This window comes from Eretmochelys imbricata, chromosome 14, assembly GCF_965152235.1.
Source record: "Eretmochelys imbricata isolate rEreImb1 chromosome 14, rEreImb1.hap1, whole genome shotgun sequence".
NCBI classification, from domain to species: domain Eukaryota; kingdom Metazoa; phylum Chordata; order Testudines; family Cheloniidae; genus Eretmochelys; species Eretmochelys imbricata.
In genome coordinates, this window is record NC_135585.1 from 35,418,029 (window position 1) to 35,435,674 (window position 17,646).

Below are 17,646 nucleotides of genomic sequence, written 5' to 3' on the forward strand. Positions count from 1 at the left end.
AGCATTAGTTAAGGCTGCTCTCATCAATAAACTAAATAATTAACAATTAGGAAATACAAAGTTTAATCCTTAAAGGTTGCAAAGTCAAGGGCTCTCAAGGGAGGAAATTCCAGAATAAATGTTGCGCATGCCATCTTAATTTGCCCCCCTTGTGTTTATGTACTATGATGCAGTCTTTAATTACATGAACCTGTATTATTTTTTTCCCAAGATCCCTGCCTCAGTCAGTGCACAGGCTGGGGCTGCTCAGGAGATGAATCCATTGTGTAGTAAAGGAGGCTGTTGTCTGTGGGACTACTGCCTTTTTTGTTGCAGAAGTTGGAAGGTTTGGGGGGGCCTTCAATGAGAGAAAGGATGGGCTTGTGGTTAGGGCAGTTGACTACCACCTGGGAGGTTTGGTTTCTAGTCCGGCTTCTGCCACTGAGTTCCTATGTGATGTTTGCCAAGTCACTTATACCAAACTGTTCACAGATGGTTTCTTCTGTGTGTAATTAAAGCTGCATCATAATGCATGGGCACAAGTAAACTGAATTAAGGTTGCATGGGCAGCATTCATTCTGGCATTTCCTAACTCAAGGGCTTTTGACTTTGCCAAAGGGAGAAAAAAAAATGTAGCCACAACTCCCTAATGTCTCTGACAAGCTCTGTTTGCAATTATAGCTAGCAAAACAAGTAAAGGCTTATAGGCCTAGGAGGTATGAGTGCATGTCTTTGCAAGCGCAGTTGGTGGTAACTCAAGAATGCTAATGTCATGTTACACTTAGACTTTGGCTAGCAAACTGCACAGTCCCATACAGCACAGGTTTATAAATCCATTGAGTTTCAGAGAGTGGTGAAGTTCTTTGTGGTCCTCATTGCTTGTTATACACTCAGCCTGTTATTTTATTGTTCTGATTTTCCTCTACTTCTGCCAGGTGACTTTAGATGACATTTCATGCAGCAGACAGTCTTAGCTGGCTGCCTCTTCCTACTTCCTGCCTCTTCCTGGACTTCTAGGCTGTGGTGGGAAGATGAGGGGGAGGGGAATCCACTCTGCCACTTGCAAGACTCTGAATCCTACTCCAACATCTTGATTCACCTTCCCCCCCCAGCAGGAATTCCAAACAATTGTTCAGATGTCTGGGTAGAGAGAACTCTCTCCCCCCAGCCCCCTCCAGTAGAACCACTCCATTTGCTCACTTGCTGTTCAGCCACCTAAATATCTCCTTTGCATTAGATAATGGGGTCCCACCACTTACCTGGAAAACTACTTCCTTCTTCCATTCTAATATTTCCAAAAGATGTATATCTTCATGGGTGGCACGTGAAACCCCCCCCTTCGGGGGTGCTAGCCTCCTGGCCCCACCTGAAATCCTGCCCCTTCCACCCCCCTCGCCTACTGGAGCCCCAAGCCAGAGGAGCGCCTGCCCACTTGCCCCAGCTGCACCAATGCCCCGGCCAGCCCGAGCACTGGCCCAACCTCTGGACTGTTGGCCGGCCCAAGCACCAGCCCAAGCCCCCCTGGGGCCAGGCCACCAGCTGTCCCAAGCCCCAAGCTCCAGGCCGCCAGCCCAAGCTGAGCTTCCGACAGCCTCTGGGGAGAGGGAGAGTGAGGGTGGGGCCTCAGGGTGGAGCATGGGAGGGGCAACACAGCCTGGGTTGGGGAGGCTTAGCCTCCCCTGGCCTATTATACCTGCCACCCATGTATATCTTCTATGGCTTCCCCAGCCGGAAACAAAGCTAGAGCAAGTTGGTAACTGTGCCCTGCCTCAGCCAGGGGTGGCTTTTTTTCAACACTTTTTTTTCTTTTAAATAAAATGAATGTTCCTTATCATGGTGTGTGGGTGGGGCTCTCCTGATGCTAGAAATAGGAGGGTCTGCACAGGAGAATTCATAAAGGATTAAATACACATTTCAAAATGTTGCAACCCGCAGCCATGTGTAGATGGAGAAAGCAAAGTGGGGGGATTCTTTTTTTTTTTTTTCCTCGCAGCAATACAATTAATATGCTGTCTGTTTCATTCCACTGGCAGACACTTTCTGCTTGGCCAAGCCTCCCAGCCAGGGCGCTGGGTCCTAAAACTGGCCCACACTGAGGAACATAGAGGACCTTTTCAGGGTTGTGGCATGCAGGAGCAAAGAGTGCCTGGAGTTCAAGAGGGTGAAGAAGAAGCGGGACACAATGGGAGCAGGGAGAAGTCCCTGGAAGAAGAGTGTAGGAATGTGGAACAGGACTGATTGATCCTGGAGCAGATGCTGAATGCATGGCTAGCAGCAGGGGTGGTTCAGTTCCACCAGCAGTAGCTGTGCCAGCCATCATGTCTGTGACTGCACCTGCCGTTGACTCCCCTGCATGGTGCCATGTCCTGCAGCCAGAGCAGATTTTGGAGAACCCTGATGCCTCCTCTGGAGTGGACAGGGATGCTCTGGGGAGCACAGCCCCCTGCACAACCCACAGTCCTTGTGCAGGCACGTGGAAGGTGGGTCACAACGTACTGCCTAGGGAAGGAGAAGAGGGACAACACTGGAATCAAGGAATTGTCTGAGCAACTCAGCTTTCCTTAACAAAAACAACAAAAATGTTTCTAGCCCTTCATGTCTGCAGCAAAAAAAGCCTGCAAATATGAAACAAGTGCACCCTAAAGGTTCAGAAACAAAAAGGCAGATAAAAAGAACCCCAAATATATTTATTTTTAAAAAGTTCATAATTTTTGGTGCACAAGTAGTACAGTTTTGAATTCTTAGGGTTGTTGACAGTGTATTTCTATGTTTAATAAAAATTACAGTGCAAATTTGCCTTTGAAAGGAATTTCATACAGGATAGTACAGTGCCCTTACTGAATATATTGGGAAGTTAGTTCTACACGCAAGTGGTGCAATGTGAAAAATGCACAGGGGTCCTGCAAAGAGAGGCAAAACTACAGCTGAAAAAGGCAATCCTCACTGGATCAAAGAAAATGGCAATTCCTGTATACTGATGACAACCCAAGAACTCAGTCAGCTGTAGTCATATGATCACAAATAATAAACTTTTACTATGGAGAAAAATTGCATATTACAAAATCACAGTAAAACACAGGAAGTGTTGTACTAGAACTCACTGTGAGATGCGATTGCTTAAACTATTTGCATAATTTAATATTAATCATAATTATATTACTCATTAGTATTTGTAATTATAAACATTAAAGTAGCAACATTCCATTCATCTGCACAAAATGTGAACCAAAGTAAATGTTGGAGCGGTAAAAACAATGAGCCAAAAATAATTGTAAACATTAAATAATTAAAAGGAGTGAAGCTACACTGACAGTGGATTACAGGAAAGGGAGACCAGTCCTGGCAATCAGAACTCCAATAAGTCAAACAAATGAACTGCTATGAGGCTGGAGGTGTCTGCATGTTACAGTCACAGAAATTGCCAAAGAATTTTTTTAAACACCAATACACCAACAAAAGAAAAGGAGAACTTGTGGCACCCTAGAGACTAACAAATTTATTCGAGCATAAGCGGTTAGTCTCTAAGGGGCCACAAGTTCTCCTTTTCTTTTTGCGGATACAGACTAACAAGGCTGCTACTCTGAAACCTGTCAATACACCGGCCGTTTCAGACAGAGAAGAGCTGCCTTGTCTAGGCACTGGGTGACACTGCGCCTTTAACACCCAGGTTTGGGAAGGGAGAGCTGACATGTTCCAGCCAGCTAGGAGCACAAGCTTTCCGCCCCCCTGTTTGGCAGCCCCTGCTGCAGCTAGCTCACCCCGTCTGCAATAACTTTTATCCGCTCCGCCCGCATCCCGGGGCCCCTCCGGCAGCGCTTGGACCCCGAGCTCGACCCCTGGTCCTGCGCCCTGCCCCTGATTTGGCCTCTTCTGCAAAAGGGGAGGGTTGAGATTTGTGTCGTCACACCTCGCCTTCCCCTGAGCACCCTGCACCCCCACCCGCCTTTTTACCCCCTTTGATGGCCGGTGTAGTATGGGCAGAGTGAGGGCAGCGGCTTCAGCAGCTGTTACTGAGCATCCGCCTGGCTCCAGGCTGCTGCTCTCGGCCCGCAGATCCGGGGCTGAGCTTCCCGGGTCAGACGCTGCAGCCGCCTCCATCGTGAGCCGGGAGCCCGGGCTGAGCCGCTGCCGCTGCCCAGCGGGGTGTGTGCGGGGAGAGCCCTTCCCCAGCGCCCCTCGGGGCCCAGCCGCGGGGACTTTCTCCGGGGGCTGGAACCAGCCCCTGGGCAGCCCCGGGCTCCGCCGACACCAGCCCCTGAGCCGGAGCCTGCAGGTGAGGGGAGAGACCCGGGGGAAGGGCCGGGGCCGGGGGGGCAAGTGACTCTGCACCAACGGCCCCTCCTCGCCCCAGCTCTGCTCCCGGGGGGGCGGGGGTCTGCGAGTCCCGCAGCTGCTGCCCCCCACCCCGGCTCTGACCCCCTGAGCGCCTGCAGGAGCCGAGCCAGCGCCGGGAGAGCGAAGGGCCTGGGCCAGGGACTGAGTTTTCCAGCCCGAGTGGTGGGGAGGGGCAGGGGTAGCAGGAGCTGCCAGTGGGGAGGAAGGTTCCCAGCTCCCAGCCCTGCCCAGCCCCGTTCCCTGCTGCACCCCTGGGCAGATTGACTTTCCTGGGACAAGGTGGGGGGCAGGGAGAGGAAAAGCCAGTTCCTGCCTCTGTTGCTGGGGGGATGCGCTGCCCTTAGGACAGTATTAGGGGGATTCCCCAAATCGGCTCCTGGGATTATGCTCTTTGGCTGCACAACTTCAGCCTGAAGGGACCAGTTCCTTTGCTTATAACATGCTCAGAATTAGTAGATGGACCTTGGGTCTGATTCACTTTGGCAAATCTTATGCTCGTCTTTAGGGTTGAAAATTTCTGTCTGGGGTGAATTTATTGTAGAAATATTGAGGAAAAGACACTCAGCCATTTTTTGAGATGGGGCAGGAAGGGAAAGAAGCACCATGCATAAAAAAGTTTGATCAAATTTTCAACAGCCCTTGCATGTTAAAAACTTTTGGCTAGAAACTACATTTGACTGAATTTCTGGCTGAGACACTCTCATCTCTATAATATGGAAAGACCTGTTTTGAAATTGCTTTGTTATAAGGGTTGGTAAATCTCCATTGTGCGTACACACTGACTTTTTTTCTTTTTGATATGATTTGTACTAACTTCAGATCTGATCTGGTAAACACTTGCTTATATGCTTGTCTTTGCCCATGTGAGTGGTCCCAATGACTTCACTTAAATCTCTGTTACCCAGAGGTTTTAACAATGTCTCAATCAGATTAGTCCTGGTGGGAGAGGTGGCACCTGCACGGGAATAAAGTGACCAAGCCAGTGTCTTGAAATACAAGAGCCTAAAGGTAGATTTCTAAATCCATGTTCGGGCACCTGAATAAAAGGTATTCAGAACTGAATTCCAATGTTGCTGGCTGAGCATTCTGGAATCTCAGAAGACTTATTGAGAGAAATGAATGTGGATTTTGGACAGTGCTTAATTTGTAATGTAAGAGGTGCTGGGGCTCAAGCAATATTTTTACATTTATAACTGATGCAGCAAGGCCAGAGGTGCCAGGACTATGAACTGCCAAGGCTAGAGGTGCCGGGGCTCAGCCCTGACGCAAATTAAGCACTGATTTTGGGACTAAGTTGAAGTTGCTGATTTTGAAAATCTTTGTGGAACTGTTTCCCCACATGGCAGAGTCTAGAATGTGTGTGCATAGAAAGAACCTGGGGTGACTAATTGTCCTTCTAACCCTGACAGGCTGCAGAGTAACATCCAAGTCCAGATTGTCCCATCCCCCAGAGGGAAGGGAAGGGAAATGTCTGCAGTAGAACTAGTGACCTTTGAGGAAGTGGCTGTGTATTTCACGGAGGAAGAGTGGGCTCTGCTGGACCTGAGTCAGAGAGCATTTTACTGGGGCGTCATGCAGGAGAATTATGAGACTGTGACCTCGCTGGGTAAGGATTCCTGTCCCCTTGAGTATTAGAAAGTGTGTGTGTGTGTTGTGGGGCTGTGGGGGAGGACTGTGTGCCTCTGGAGCATCTTTGTCAGTTTCTGTGCATGGTTCTTCACTGGTCCCCCAGATTTCACATGACAGCCCCAGATCCCCTGTGTGTGAGACTGGCCCCTCCATATCCCCAGGAAAGAAGATGCAGGGACGTAACAATGATGCTAGCCTTCCTATAACCAAGGTTTGCAAGTGGGACAAACTCACTGTCTCCTCCTGTTCCCAGGGCTAACGTCCTTTGGAGCCTCTGAGATAGACAAGTGTCTCATGACTCGGCTCTGCCCAGGTCCCCAGTGGGCAATTTTCAGATGCACTTCTCCATCTTGTCTGTGGTGTGCCTCAGCCAGCTTTGTTAGTGGGAGGCCCCAGATGTTCTCAACACTCTGCCACCAGCCAGGAAGGGCATGGAGCAGTGTCATGGGGCTGAGCAAGGTCCGGACGAATTTAGTGTGCGTTGGGGGGAAAGAGAGAGGAAGGCTGGTCTTTGTATTTCACACTGCACTCGGACTCAGGACTCTGCAGGGGCAGAACAGGGCTCATGGGTCATGGGAAGGTTTTGAATGACCATTGACCAGCCATTGGATGTGCCCTTGTGCTCTTCCATCATGAACCCATGACAGGAAGCTTTTTGCTGTCTGTGCCAGACTGAGGGCAGGTGTCTAGTGATTTTCTTTCCAGGCCCTAGGTGGCATTTCCTCTGTTTATTTCTTGGCGACTCATATTTGGGCAGCACCTAAAGGCCCCAATCAGGGGTCACTGCCCCCTTGAGCTAGGCACTGCACAGATACACAGTGAGAGAGTCCCCACCCCAAAGAGCTCACCGTCTAAATTATAGGGTTAGAAGGGACTGCAAGGGTCATCTAGTCTAACCCCCTGGCAAGATGCAGGATTTGTTGTGTCTAAACCATCCAAGATAGATGGCTATCCAGCCTCCTTTTGAAAACCTCCAATGAAGGAGCTTCCACAACCTCCCGAGGTATCGGTTCCATTTTCCTTCTGTTCTTACAGTTAGGAATTTTTTCCTGAGATTTAGTCTAAGGCTATGGCTACACTTACCATTTAAAGTGCAAAAAGTCCCTTGTTTGTGTTAAAACCACAGGAGCGTCTACACTTGTTAATGACCTTTTGCGGTGAAACTCAGAAGTTTCACCACAAAAAGAAAACCACCTTCACGAGAGGCATATAACTCTTACCGCTGTTCTTTTTGTGCTGTTGTGAAAATGAAGACACATTCTACTAGTGTAAATACCTTTTGGCCTCCGAAGGATATCCCACAGTTCCAAAAGTGACCACTCTGGCCAGCATCTCCGCTGCTCTGACGCCAAGTAAACGGACGTCCGCCCCTCCCTCTGTGAGCCCCGGGAAGTTTGAAGCTCTCTTTCCCTTTGCTTGTAGATATGGCAGGGACAGCAGCCAGACAGCAGGGGCTTTTAAAAAAAATGCCACGAAAGAAACAAGGAAGTCATGGGGCTACTGGGACATGAAGCAGGGCAGCACAGGGCACTGGGCAGGGACCCAGCATGCCCTCCGCTCACCCCCCCCCCCCACGAGACCTATCAAGGGAGCTGCACTGTGGGATAGCTGCCCTACAGCGCTGTTCTCATTGGCGATGGAAGTGCTGGTAGTGTAAACACTCTCTGATGCCTGAAGAATTGAGTGAGTACACAAACCAGTGCTTTACTTTCACCGGTTCCCTATCACCAGTGAAACTTACAGTGCAAAAACTCTGTAAGGGTACCCTTAATCTGCTATGCTGTAGTTCGAACCCACCACCTCTTGTCCTGCCCTTTGTGACAAGAGAGAACAACTTTTCTCCATCTTTTTTTTTATGGCAACCTTTCAAGTATTTGAAGACCAGTGCCATGTCCCTCCTTCATCTCCTCTTTTCCAAACTAAATATACCCAGTTCCTTCAGCCTTTGCTCATATGGTTTGCATTCCATCCCTTTGATCGCTCACCTCTGGATCCTTTCCAGTTTCTCCACATCCTTTCTATACATTGGTGACCTAAATTGGACACAGTACTCCAGCTGAGACCTAACCAGTGTTGAATAGAGCTGTACTATCACCTCCCGTGACTTGCACTATGCCTCTGTTAATGCAACCTAAAATTGCTTTGCTTTTTTTGCAACAGCATCACACTGCTGACTTGTGTTGAGGTTGTGATCCACCACAATTCCCAGATCCTTCTCAGCAGTGCTGCTGCCAAGCCAGTTATCCCTCATTCTGTATTTGTGCATTTGGGTTCTCTTCCCTAAGTGTAGCACCTTACATTTGTCTTTGTTGAATTTCATTTTGTTGTCTATAGCCCAGTTCTCCAATTTATCAAGATCCCTCTGAATTTTAGCTCTGTCCTCCAAAGTGTTGGCAACTCTCCCCCTCCCCACGTTGTATCATCTGCCCATTTGATCAGCATGCTGTCTATACCTATAGCCAGGCCATTAATAAAGATGTTAAACAACACCGGGCCTGGAACAGATCCCTGTTGAACCCCATTTGAGACCTCCCTCCAATCTGACATCATTCCATTAATAGTTACTTTTTGTTTGTGGTTGTTTAACCAATTATGTATCCACTTAATGGTAGTGCCACCAAGCTCACATTTCTTCAGCCTACTTATCAGATTGTCATGTGGGACTGTGTCAAAAGCCTTGCTGAAGTCCAGGTATATTATGTCCACCACATTCTCCCATCCACCAAACTAGTTACCTTGTCACAGAAGGAAATCAAGCTGGTTTGGAATGATTTCTTCTTGGTAAATCCATGCTGGCTGCTAGTGATCACCCCTTCATGCTCCAGGTATTTGCAAATTGAATGTTTTATACATTGCTCTAGTAACTTCCCAGGTATCTAAGTCAGGCTGACTGGTCTATAGTTCCCCGGCTCCTCTTTTTTCCCCTTTTCAGGCTATGTCTACACTTCTGTGGTAAGTTGACCTATGCTATGCAACTCCAGCTACGTGAATAATGTAGCTGGAGTTGACGTACCTTAGGTCAAGTTATCGCTGGGTCTACACCACGGGGGGGGGTGTCAATGGGTCGACTTACCTTACTCTTCTCATCAGCGGCAGAGTACGGGGTTGACTGAAGAGCTATCTGCAGTCGATTTGGCGGGTCTTTACTAGACCCACTAAATTGACCGCCAGTGGATCGATCTCAGAGTGTCAATCCCTGCCGTAGTATAGACCTCCCATTAAAGATGGGCACTACGTTAGCCCTGCTCCAGTCATCTGGGACCTCTCCTGTCATCCATGAGTTTGCAGATGTTATTGCCAGTGACTCCAAGATTTCTTCAGCTAATTCATTCAGCAGCCTGTGGTGAATAGCATTCAGCCCTGCTGATTTGATTTCATTCTAATTGGCAGAAGATCTCTGACGTGTTTTTTACTTATCCTGATCTGCAGCCCTTCCCCTTTATTGTCTATGGTAACTTCACTAATCATCCAAGTTATTTTTTGTGAGAAGACTGAAGAAAAGTAGGCACTGAGCAGCTCTGCCTTCCTATCATCTTCCGTTACCAGCTCACTTTCTCCATTGAGCAGTGGACCCACGCTGTCCTTGATCTTTCTTTTTTGCCTGACATATTTATACAATCCCTTCTTGTTTGTCTCTAACATTCCTTGCCAGCTGTAACTCATTCTTTGCCTTGGCTTTCCTGAGTTTGTCCCCACATGCTTGTGCTATTTACATATATGCTTCCTTGGAGACATGCCCCTACTTCCATTTCCTGAATGTATCCCTTTTGGTTCCCTAAGGCTGTGTCTACACTTAAAATGCTACAGCAGCACAGCTGCAGGTGTACTGCTGTAGTGCTTCAGTGTAGACGTACTACAGCAATGGGAGGGGATTTCCCATTGCTATAGTTAATCTACCTCCCTGAGAGACGGTTACTGGATCGACAGAATTCTTCTGTCAACCCAATGCTGTCTGCACGGAGACTTAGGTTGGCTTAACTAAGTCATTCAGGGGTGTGGATTTTTTTTATCAGCCCTTAAGGTTTTCCTGCTCTGGTTTGTGTTGTGGAGGTATGTGTGTGTGGGGTGGGGTGGGGGGAAGGGATGGAGGGGTTATAATTGACAGCGATGGAGACTTGGTTGTACCCCAGATACCTAAAGAGCATAGCAACTATGCTCAACTTCTCATGGGAATAAGTTAGGGCCATTCCCTAGGCAGAGTGGTTGAACCCTTGCTCCAGAACAGTGCCTCATGGGATCTTTTACAATGTACAGCCAAGTCCCTGTAGAGTTGTGGGAGGGAGAGGAAGGAGCCTTTCTGGGTTTTGCTACTTAGAACATGGATCTTGAAGTAGTAACAGCTCTTACCCTAACGAACAAGATCAACACTGGTTTTCTTGCCCCCCCCCCAAGCAGGATTTCCAATTTCCAAATCTGACATGATCTCCCGGCTGGAATGTGAGGAGAAACCATGGGTCCCTGATCTCCAGGGTTACGAGGAAAAAGAGATCCTGAGAAACATTCACACAGGTGAGGTGGCAACTAAATTGACTCAGAAACCAATATTTTTATCCTTGAGCAGTTTCACAAGTTCTGTGTAAACCTATAGCTGCTGCCCTCATCAATATTCAGATGGGACAAGGAGATGGAATTGGTCACCAGCTCTCTCCCCTCTGGGGAAGGGTTTGTGAGGTGATTCAGTTCCTATTTTATTGGTCCCCAGTAGTCGTTGGGGTATATTCCCCCTTGTACCATACCTCTTTCTGCTGTTCTCTGTCTCCCCGACACAGGGAGTGATTTCTGTCTGGATTCTCTCTCTGTCCAGCAGGTAACAGGACGATGAGTGGAAACAACGAGGAAAATCTTCAGCAGGAAGGTCCTGATCAAGTAGAACCATACACGATGGTATCAGAAAATGCCAAAGGGCATGTTTCGCAGAGTCCTGAGCAGGGAGAAGCCCGTGAGAGGCAGCACAGGCCAGAGAGGCAGCAGAGAAACCAGCCAGGGGGTAGATGGGGTAAATCCATTCAGAGGAGCAGAAGGGTAGAGGAAATCAGAGAGATTGTTCAACCGAAAATCCCTGCTGGAGAGGGACCCTTCACCTGTAGTGAGTGTGGGAAGAGCTTCCGTTGGAGATCCGTTCTTATTATTCACCAGAAAATCCACATGGGAGAGAACCCCTATAAGTGCCCGGACTGTGAGAAGAGCTTCAGCAAGAGCTCAGATCTCAATCTTCACCAGAGAATCCACTTGGGGCAGAAATCCTACATATGCACTGACTGTGGGAAAAGCTTCCCTCAGTACCACCTCCTTACTTCCCATCAGAGAACCCACACGGGAGAGAGACCCTACAAATGCCCTGAGTGTGGGAAGAGCTTCAGTCAGAGCTCACACCTTGTCATTCACCAGAGAACCCACACTGGGGAGAGACCCTACAAATGCCTGACCTGCGAGAGATGCTTCGGTGATAGATCTCAATTTAAGACTCACCAGAGGATCCACACAGGAGAGAAGCCCTACAAATGCCCACAGTGCGAGAAAAGCTTCAGTCGGAACTCTTACCTAGTTATACACCAGAGAACCCACACGGGAGAGCGACCCTACAAATGCCCCGACTGTGGGAAAAGCTTCAGTGACAAGTCACATTTTAATACACACCAGCGAATCCACACAGGAGAGATGCCCTACAAGTGTCCTGAGTGTGGGAAAAGCTTCAGGAGGCGCTCATACCTGGTTACACACCACAGAACCCACACGGGAGAGAGACCTTATATATGCCTGACCTGTGCAAAAACCTTCAGTGATCGATCTCATTTTAGAAAACACCAGAGAACCCACACGGGAGAGAGGCCCTACAAATGCCCCGAGTGTGGGAAAGGCTTCTGTCTGCGTTCAGACCTTATTATACACCAGAGAACCCACACGGGAGAGCGGCCCTATAAGTGCACCGAGTGTGGGAAAACCTTCACTCGGAGCACCTACCTTTTTTCACATCAGAGAGTCCACACAGGGGAGAAACCGCAGAAGTGTTCTAACTAGGGATGGGCCAAGTGAATGATACCTCTGCTGGTTCCCACAGTCTCAGCGAGTCAGGCCAGGCTGGAGTGGTCGTGTAATGGGGACATGTAATGGTTATCAAAGCAGAGAATGGAACCACCTTCCTGGGACAGAGTTGTACAGAGCAGGAGGCTGAGATAAGATTTCCACGTTGTAATGGGATTTGATTATTACATGTCAGAAAGCTCTGAACATCCTGTGATCAGCTCCTACATCTAAATCATTTACCCACAATTGGCCAGTTCCCTGTGTAGTGTGGGAGGACTCTTGGATTCCTTGTTGGCACTAAGCGCTCACAAAGCTGCCCCTGTGAGTAATGCTTTCTCTCATCTCTAGTTGGCTAGGAAACTCTGTCCCATCCTGGTGGACAATAAGCTGGCCTCAGTAGTTGTTCATACCTTTGTCACCCGTTGGCTGGACTACAGCAGTGCTATGGACCTGGGCACAAAAGCGTCAGCACTTAGGAAACTCCAACTAGTACAGAACACTGCAGCACTTCTCTCGACAAAGGCTATGCATGGACAACTCAGGCCTGCCCTCGGTCTCTACTCTGGCTTCCCATAGAATATTGAATCAAGTTCAGGTCTCGGTTCTTTTCTTCAAGTTGCTTCCTGGTCTGCTAGGGGCAAACCAGTGCCTCAGATGCTGTATGCATGGGTCTGTGTTTTCGTAGGATTTGCATGAGGAGCTGAGTAGCTCAGTGCCGATCTCTTCATGTGACACAGGGACTCCAATGGAGTGTCCCATGAAAAACATGCTTCACACAGGCATTTGCAACTGACATTGTATTTACAACCCCCGTCCCCACCACACTTTTATTTTATTTTATTTTTGCATCAGCAGTTTTGTTCCCAAAGTACCCTCTAACTTAGGTATTTTACAAACAGTTCTTTTTTTTTTTTTTCTTCTAAACAGGGCTTTGTAATTTGCTGAAGGAAGAAGAAATTCAAGATTCTGCATTAAGCATTTACCTGAGGGTCTTATTATTTCATCTAATACTTTATCTGGGTCTCTAGCATCTGTCATGTTGTTCACCTACTCTACTGCTTGAGCACAATATTCCTGGGTTAAACAGGGACAAATATTTGAGAGTTTTTGGTTCACATCATGTGCAGTCCAGCTCACAGTCATGGCTGCTTTGGCCTGGGGCATCTATGACACAATCTCAGCAGTTCTCAGACTGTTTCTCTTTCAGACAATGTGTGATGATTCTGCTTATGGCAACTTGTACAATCAAAAGCAAAAATTTGACCAGTTATGGGTTAGCACAGCCTCCATGCCAGATTTCTTTCTCAGAGTTAGATAGTACGTGTCTATAGAATCAGCATCCCCTTCTTTTTTGGTATCCTATGGACGTCGGGGTTCTGGAGGTGCTGCCTCACCCCTTGGCTTGAAGTGGTTTCCATTATATACAGGGCTTACAGTTTGATTCAATGGCTCTCAACACCCTTACTATAAAATTGATTCTGCACCCTTGCCTACAGAGCATCCGGTTTTGGACCAGGGCAAAAGCAGGCCAGGCCCAAACTGTTTGTTCCTTCATGGCTTTCGGTGGTCACATTCTCCCAGGCCTCTAAAGAACCATCACTCAGCTGCTGAGAGATTTAAAATAAGAAACGCAGATAAGGCATCATACTAGTTTTTATACTGTGCTTGAAAACCTTTCCTTTGTGTGTCAAGAGACCTTTTCAGGTCACAGCTTTTTTTTTTTTTTTTTTTTTCTTAATTGCCTTGGGATGGTCTCACTCCATCGACCTTTCAGCTGGAAGCTGAACATGAGAGTCCACTGAGCTAGCATGGCCAGGTCCTGTTACCAGCCCTCTCCAACCCACCCCACTCTGTTTGAACTGGGGTCTCCTGGTTGGGATCTGGAGTGTTAAACCAAAGCTGGGTCAGCGGTCTGGCCTCATGCTCCCCCTCTGCACTGTCTTGATAACCTTCATCAGGTGCTGTCCCTGTTGGCCTGCTCCCATGACATGCTTCCAGAGTGGCACGCATTGGTTGTGCCAAGAGTATATTGGTTCCTTCTGTTCCCACAGTTTCCTCTGTCTGGTGTCTCTTCATGAGCTGTTTGAGTGCCAGAGCTGGCGAGGCTTAATTCAAGGGACTGTGAGAAACCTCCATCTTTCACTCACAGACCTTTTTGAATGGCGTGTCCTCTTTTATATGATGGTTGCACAGTACTTTCTTAGCCAATAGTTTTGGGGACAATGCTTTAAAAGGCCTGGTCTCCTCCAAGGTAAGGAGAAACTTTTGATCAGTGCATAGTGGGACAGAGACAGTTGTAAAAAGGGAAGGAGTGAGGGTGAAGATGTTTGAACACTTTGTTTTGTATTTTTATAGTTGTTGGAAAGTTACCATTCATTTAAAAACAAAAGGCATACACACCCGTTCCCCTGAAAAGGGCCCTAGGTGCTTGTATGGGGGGGGAGGGCTTATGGGAAGTGGTATACCCTGAATCAGCTGGCTCCCATTTGCTTAAAATCTCTTCAATTACACCTTTTTCTGCTTCAGCTATGCCTTTTAATTTCCCCTTAGTCTCTCTGCATTACAGTTGTACTCACCATAACACAGTTTTCTGTAATTTCTCACTTCTGTCATCTACTGTCTTGTATTATTTGACATTGTAAAATATCTAGGGACTTGTACACACTACCAGTTCTGTCAGTGTAACTTATGTCACTCAGGGGTGTGAATAAGCCACCCCTCTGAGCAACATAAGTTACACCATCCTAAGTGCCGGTATCTGCTACCTCTTGTGGAGCTGGTTTTATTCTGCCAATGGAAGAGCTCTCTCCCGTCGACATACGAGTGTATTTACCGGATGTGCTACAGCAGCGCAGCTGTATCGGTGCAGCTGTGCTGCTGCAGCACTTCTAGTGTAGACTAGCCTGAGGTGACACATTGTGTAAAAGTAAAATGTGAAGTGTTATATAAGAACAGGGAAAACTTGACTCTTTAGGACTTCTTCAATGTGATGATAAAAAAAAAACAACAGCAAAGGAGTTGTTGCTCTGCACAAATATCACCACAGAGTATCACGAAGTATGTAATCCTGCCAATGATTTTGTTACTGTTATTTTATTTATTTATTGTTACTATTTCTGATAGCCCAGGACAAAGATTAGAAAGATTGGCAAAGCAATAGGGGGAATAAAGCTTCATGAAGCTGGGGAGAGCTGCTGTGTGACAAATGCCCATGCTAAAGCCTGACAATTAACAAAGAATGCATACTTTCACTAAAAAGTATTTCAAACAATTGTCAAATTTCCCCTAAAATCTGGGCCAGCTCTCTTACCCCTATACCCTGTTTTTTTCATGTTAAACTTTTAAAAGTTAGGATAGTTTGTATTTTAAAATTTTGTTTGATGTGATTAAAAATCATGTGGCTAACAGAAGATGGTAGTTGAAGAAAAAATAAGTCAGGTAAAGAAGAGGTGGGGTGTGGGGTAGGCATGAAGGGGCATGTTTCTTTAGATGTCAGTGCCAGGCTGGAGATTTTATCTCCGTTCTTGTCTTTTAAAATTGTATGTGTTGACTGTGAAATCCCCTTATAAATGTGGGAGTGGGTGGGTTTTTTTAATACAGTATCCCAGAATTTAAAACTTTCTTCACAATTCACAAAATGATGAGCTTATTAAAAGTCCTATGTCCTGTATTTGTAAAGAGATTTAGAGAAGTTTTTATCTGGTTGGTGTTTCTTAATACTGGGCAATTCATTAAGGCAAAATTTTAAAAACAAGCTAATGCTATTTTTTTTTTCCAAGTTGGGATAGTCTCTCTTTTAAACATTGTATTGTCATTTTCATTTTGTTTCGGTAAGACAAAATCATAATGTTGTATGAGAGGGATTTGGGGAGGTGCTAGAAGTTTTAAAGGCTGTATACAATGTAAAGTTTTATATCTGCACAGGGCAATTAATTCTGTAAGGCCGCTTCAGTGTGGTGATAAATAAAATGGGCGGGAAAGTAATTGTTTTGCAGATAGCTCTATAAAATATTGGTACAGATGTAAAGATGTTGATACATTTTCATTATATCACAGGGCTTTTTTTATTAGTCGAAAGGGTCTGGCTTTGGCTTTTTGCAGCAGTGTCACAGCACAATTCTCTCAATGTGTTTGCTCCCCATCTTGCTTTTAGGTGTTTAGTCACTGCTATTCTGTGGGGCTCCAATGTATATATTTAGTATTTCTGCCCTTCTGTGAAAAAGTGACTAGAAAAATAACAGTGGGAAAGTAATGCCTTATGTATTATATGCATTTACCCTTGTTAAAGCATGACAACTAACAAAGAATGGATACAAAATTTTCACTAAATAAAAATTTCAAACAGTCATGAAAATGTCTCCTAAAATCCTGGGCAACTCTTATCCTCATGCCCTGTTTTTTCATGTTACCTTCAAAAGTCTTGGTAAGTGTGTGAATGTGGATGTTTGTGTCTGTTTCATTATTTTTATTTATTTTTTGTATTTTGCTAAATGTTGCAAGTAAGTTAATAATGCAAAATATGTACTGCTAAAGCATATAAAATACATTGAATCTTAAGGACATTTTATTTGTAGCTACTGCCTCTCAAAGACTTAAAATATAGGTTTCCCTAATGCTCCATTTTTGTTTTTATTTTATTTATTAAATCCAATGCTAAATGTGGCATATTTATAAAATAGTCTGCTCTTTGGCTTGAATATATGCTTAATTGTTTTGAGAAGGAGGAGATGATAGCAGAGAAATTACTCAGACTTCATTTTGTATTCCTGACCACCATTTTGAATAAGCAAGTCACTCCACTATTGGAAGCTGCAGGTCACATGATATTTATGGAGTATGCGCAAAAGTAGGGGAAAGGTCAGCAGATCATAATTCTCAGGTAAACAACAGTCCTGAGCATTTGTGGAATGTTTGGAATGTTGGTATTGAGCATGTGCAGTAAAGATCACAAAAAACGCCAGGCCATTCAAACAAACGGGAGTGTAGTATACTGGGGGGAAAAAGGCATCTAGAATGTTTTGACAGGACCGTATAAAAGTCGATGTGTCAGTGGGTAGCAGCCAGTGCAGACAGAGCTGAGGAGAGAAGAGTGGACAAGAGGAGTCCTGAAGAAGCAAGCAAGAAGGCAGCAGCAACAGTGGCAGCAGAAGGAGTCCTGTGTCAGCAGACAGAGTAAACCTGTCAGTTATAATTATAGTATAGTATAGGACAGTATAGTATAGTGTTAGTGAGTACATGTATATTTCTGGGTTAAGAAAGATGTATGAGTGTGTGTTGATAGTGAAAGAAATGTATGAGATTTAAACCATTTAAAAATTGCTGTTAGCAATCTGTGACAGACTGGCCATCTGTAACAGGGTGCAACCACTTAGAATCATTTCAAACAGTAAGGTAGTATGGTTTGGGGTGCTCTTTTACTTGTTATAAGGGATTTGTGTTTATAACATCAATAAGGGGATTGTTAGTTTGTTATTGTATTAGGGATTCTTATTATTTGCACCAATAAAAAGGTGCCTTGTTTTGGAAAAGAATACTGCTTGTGTCAATCATGTATCTGTGTCCTCCACGTATTTCCTAGCTCCCCTGGAGACCCATACCTTAGGAAAACAGATTGGTTAATATTGAATTGTTTTTAGGGAACTCTTGATGAACTCGGGAGGGGACAATAGGTGAGCTTAT

The 17,646-nt window shown here is 46.0% G+C and overlaps 1 protein-coding gene across 1 annotated transcript in view; it reads left to right on the plus strand.

The window, feature by feature from the left end:
• LOC144275323 (uncharacterized) overlaps nt 1-17,444 on the plus strand; it is a 33,407-nt gene extending 15,963 nt beyond the window's left edge. Inside the window, exon 5 of the mRNA XM_077834556.1 lies at nt 11,012-17,444. Coding sequence (XP_077690682.1) covers nt 11,012-11,961 — 950 coding nt within the window. The 3' untranslated portion in view covers nt 11,962-17,444. The remainder of the gene's footprint in view (nt 1-11,011) is intronic.
• Nucleotides 17,445-17,646: the final 202 nt, after the last annotated feature.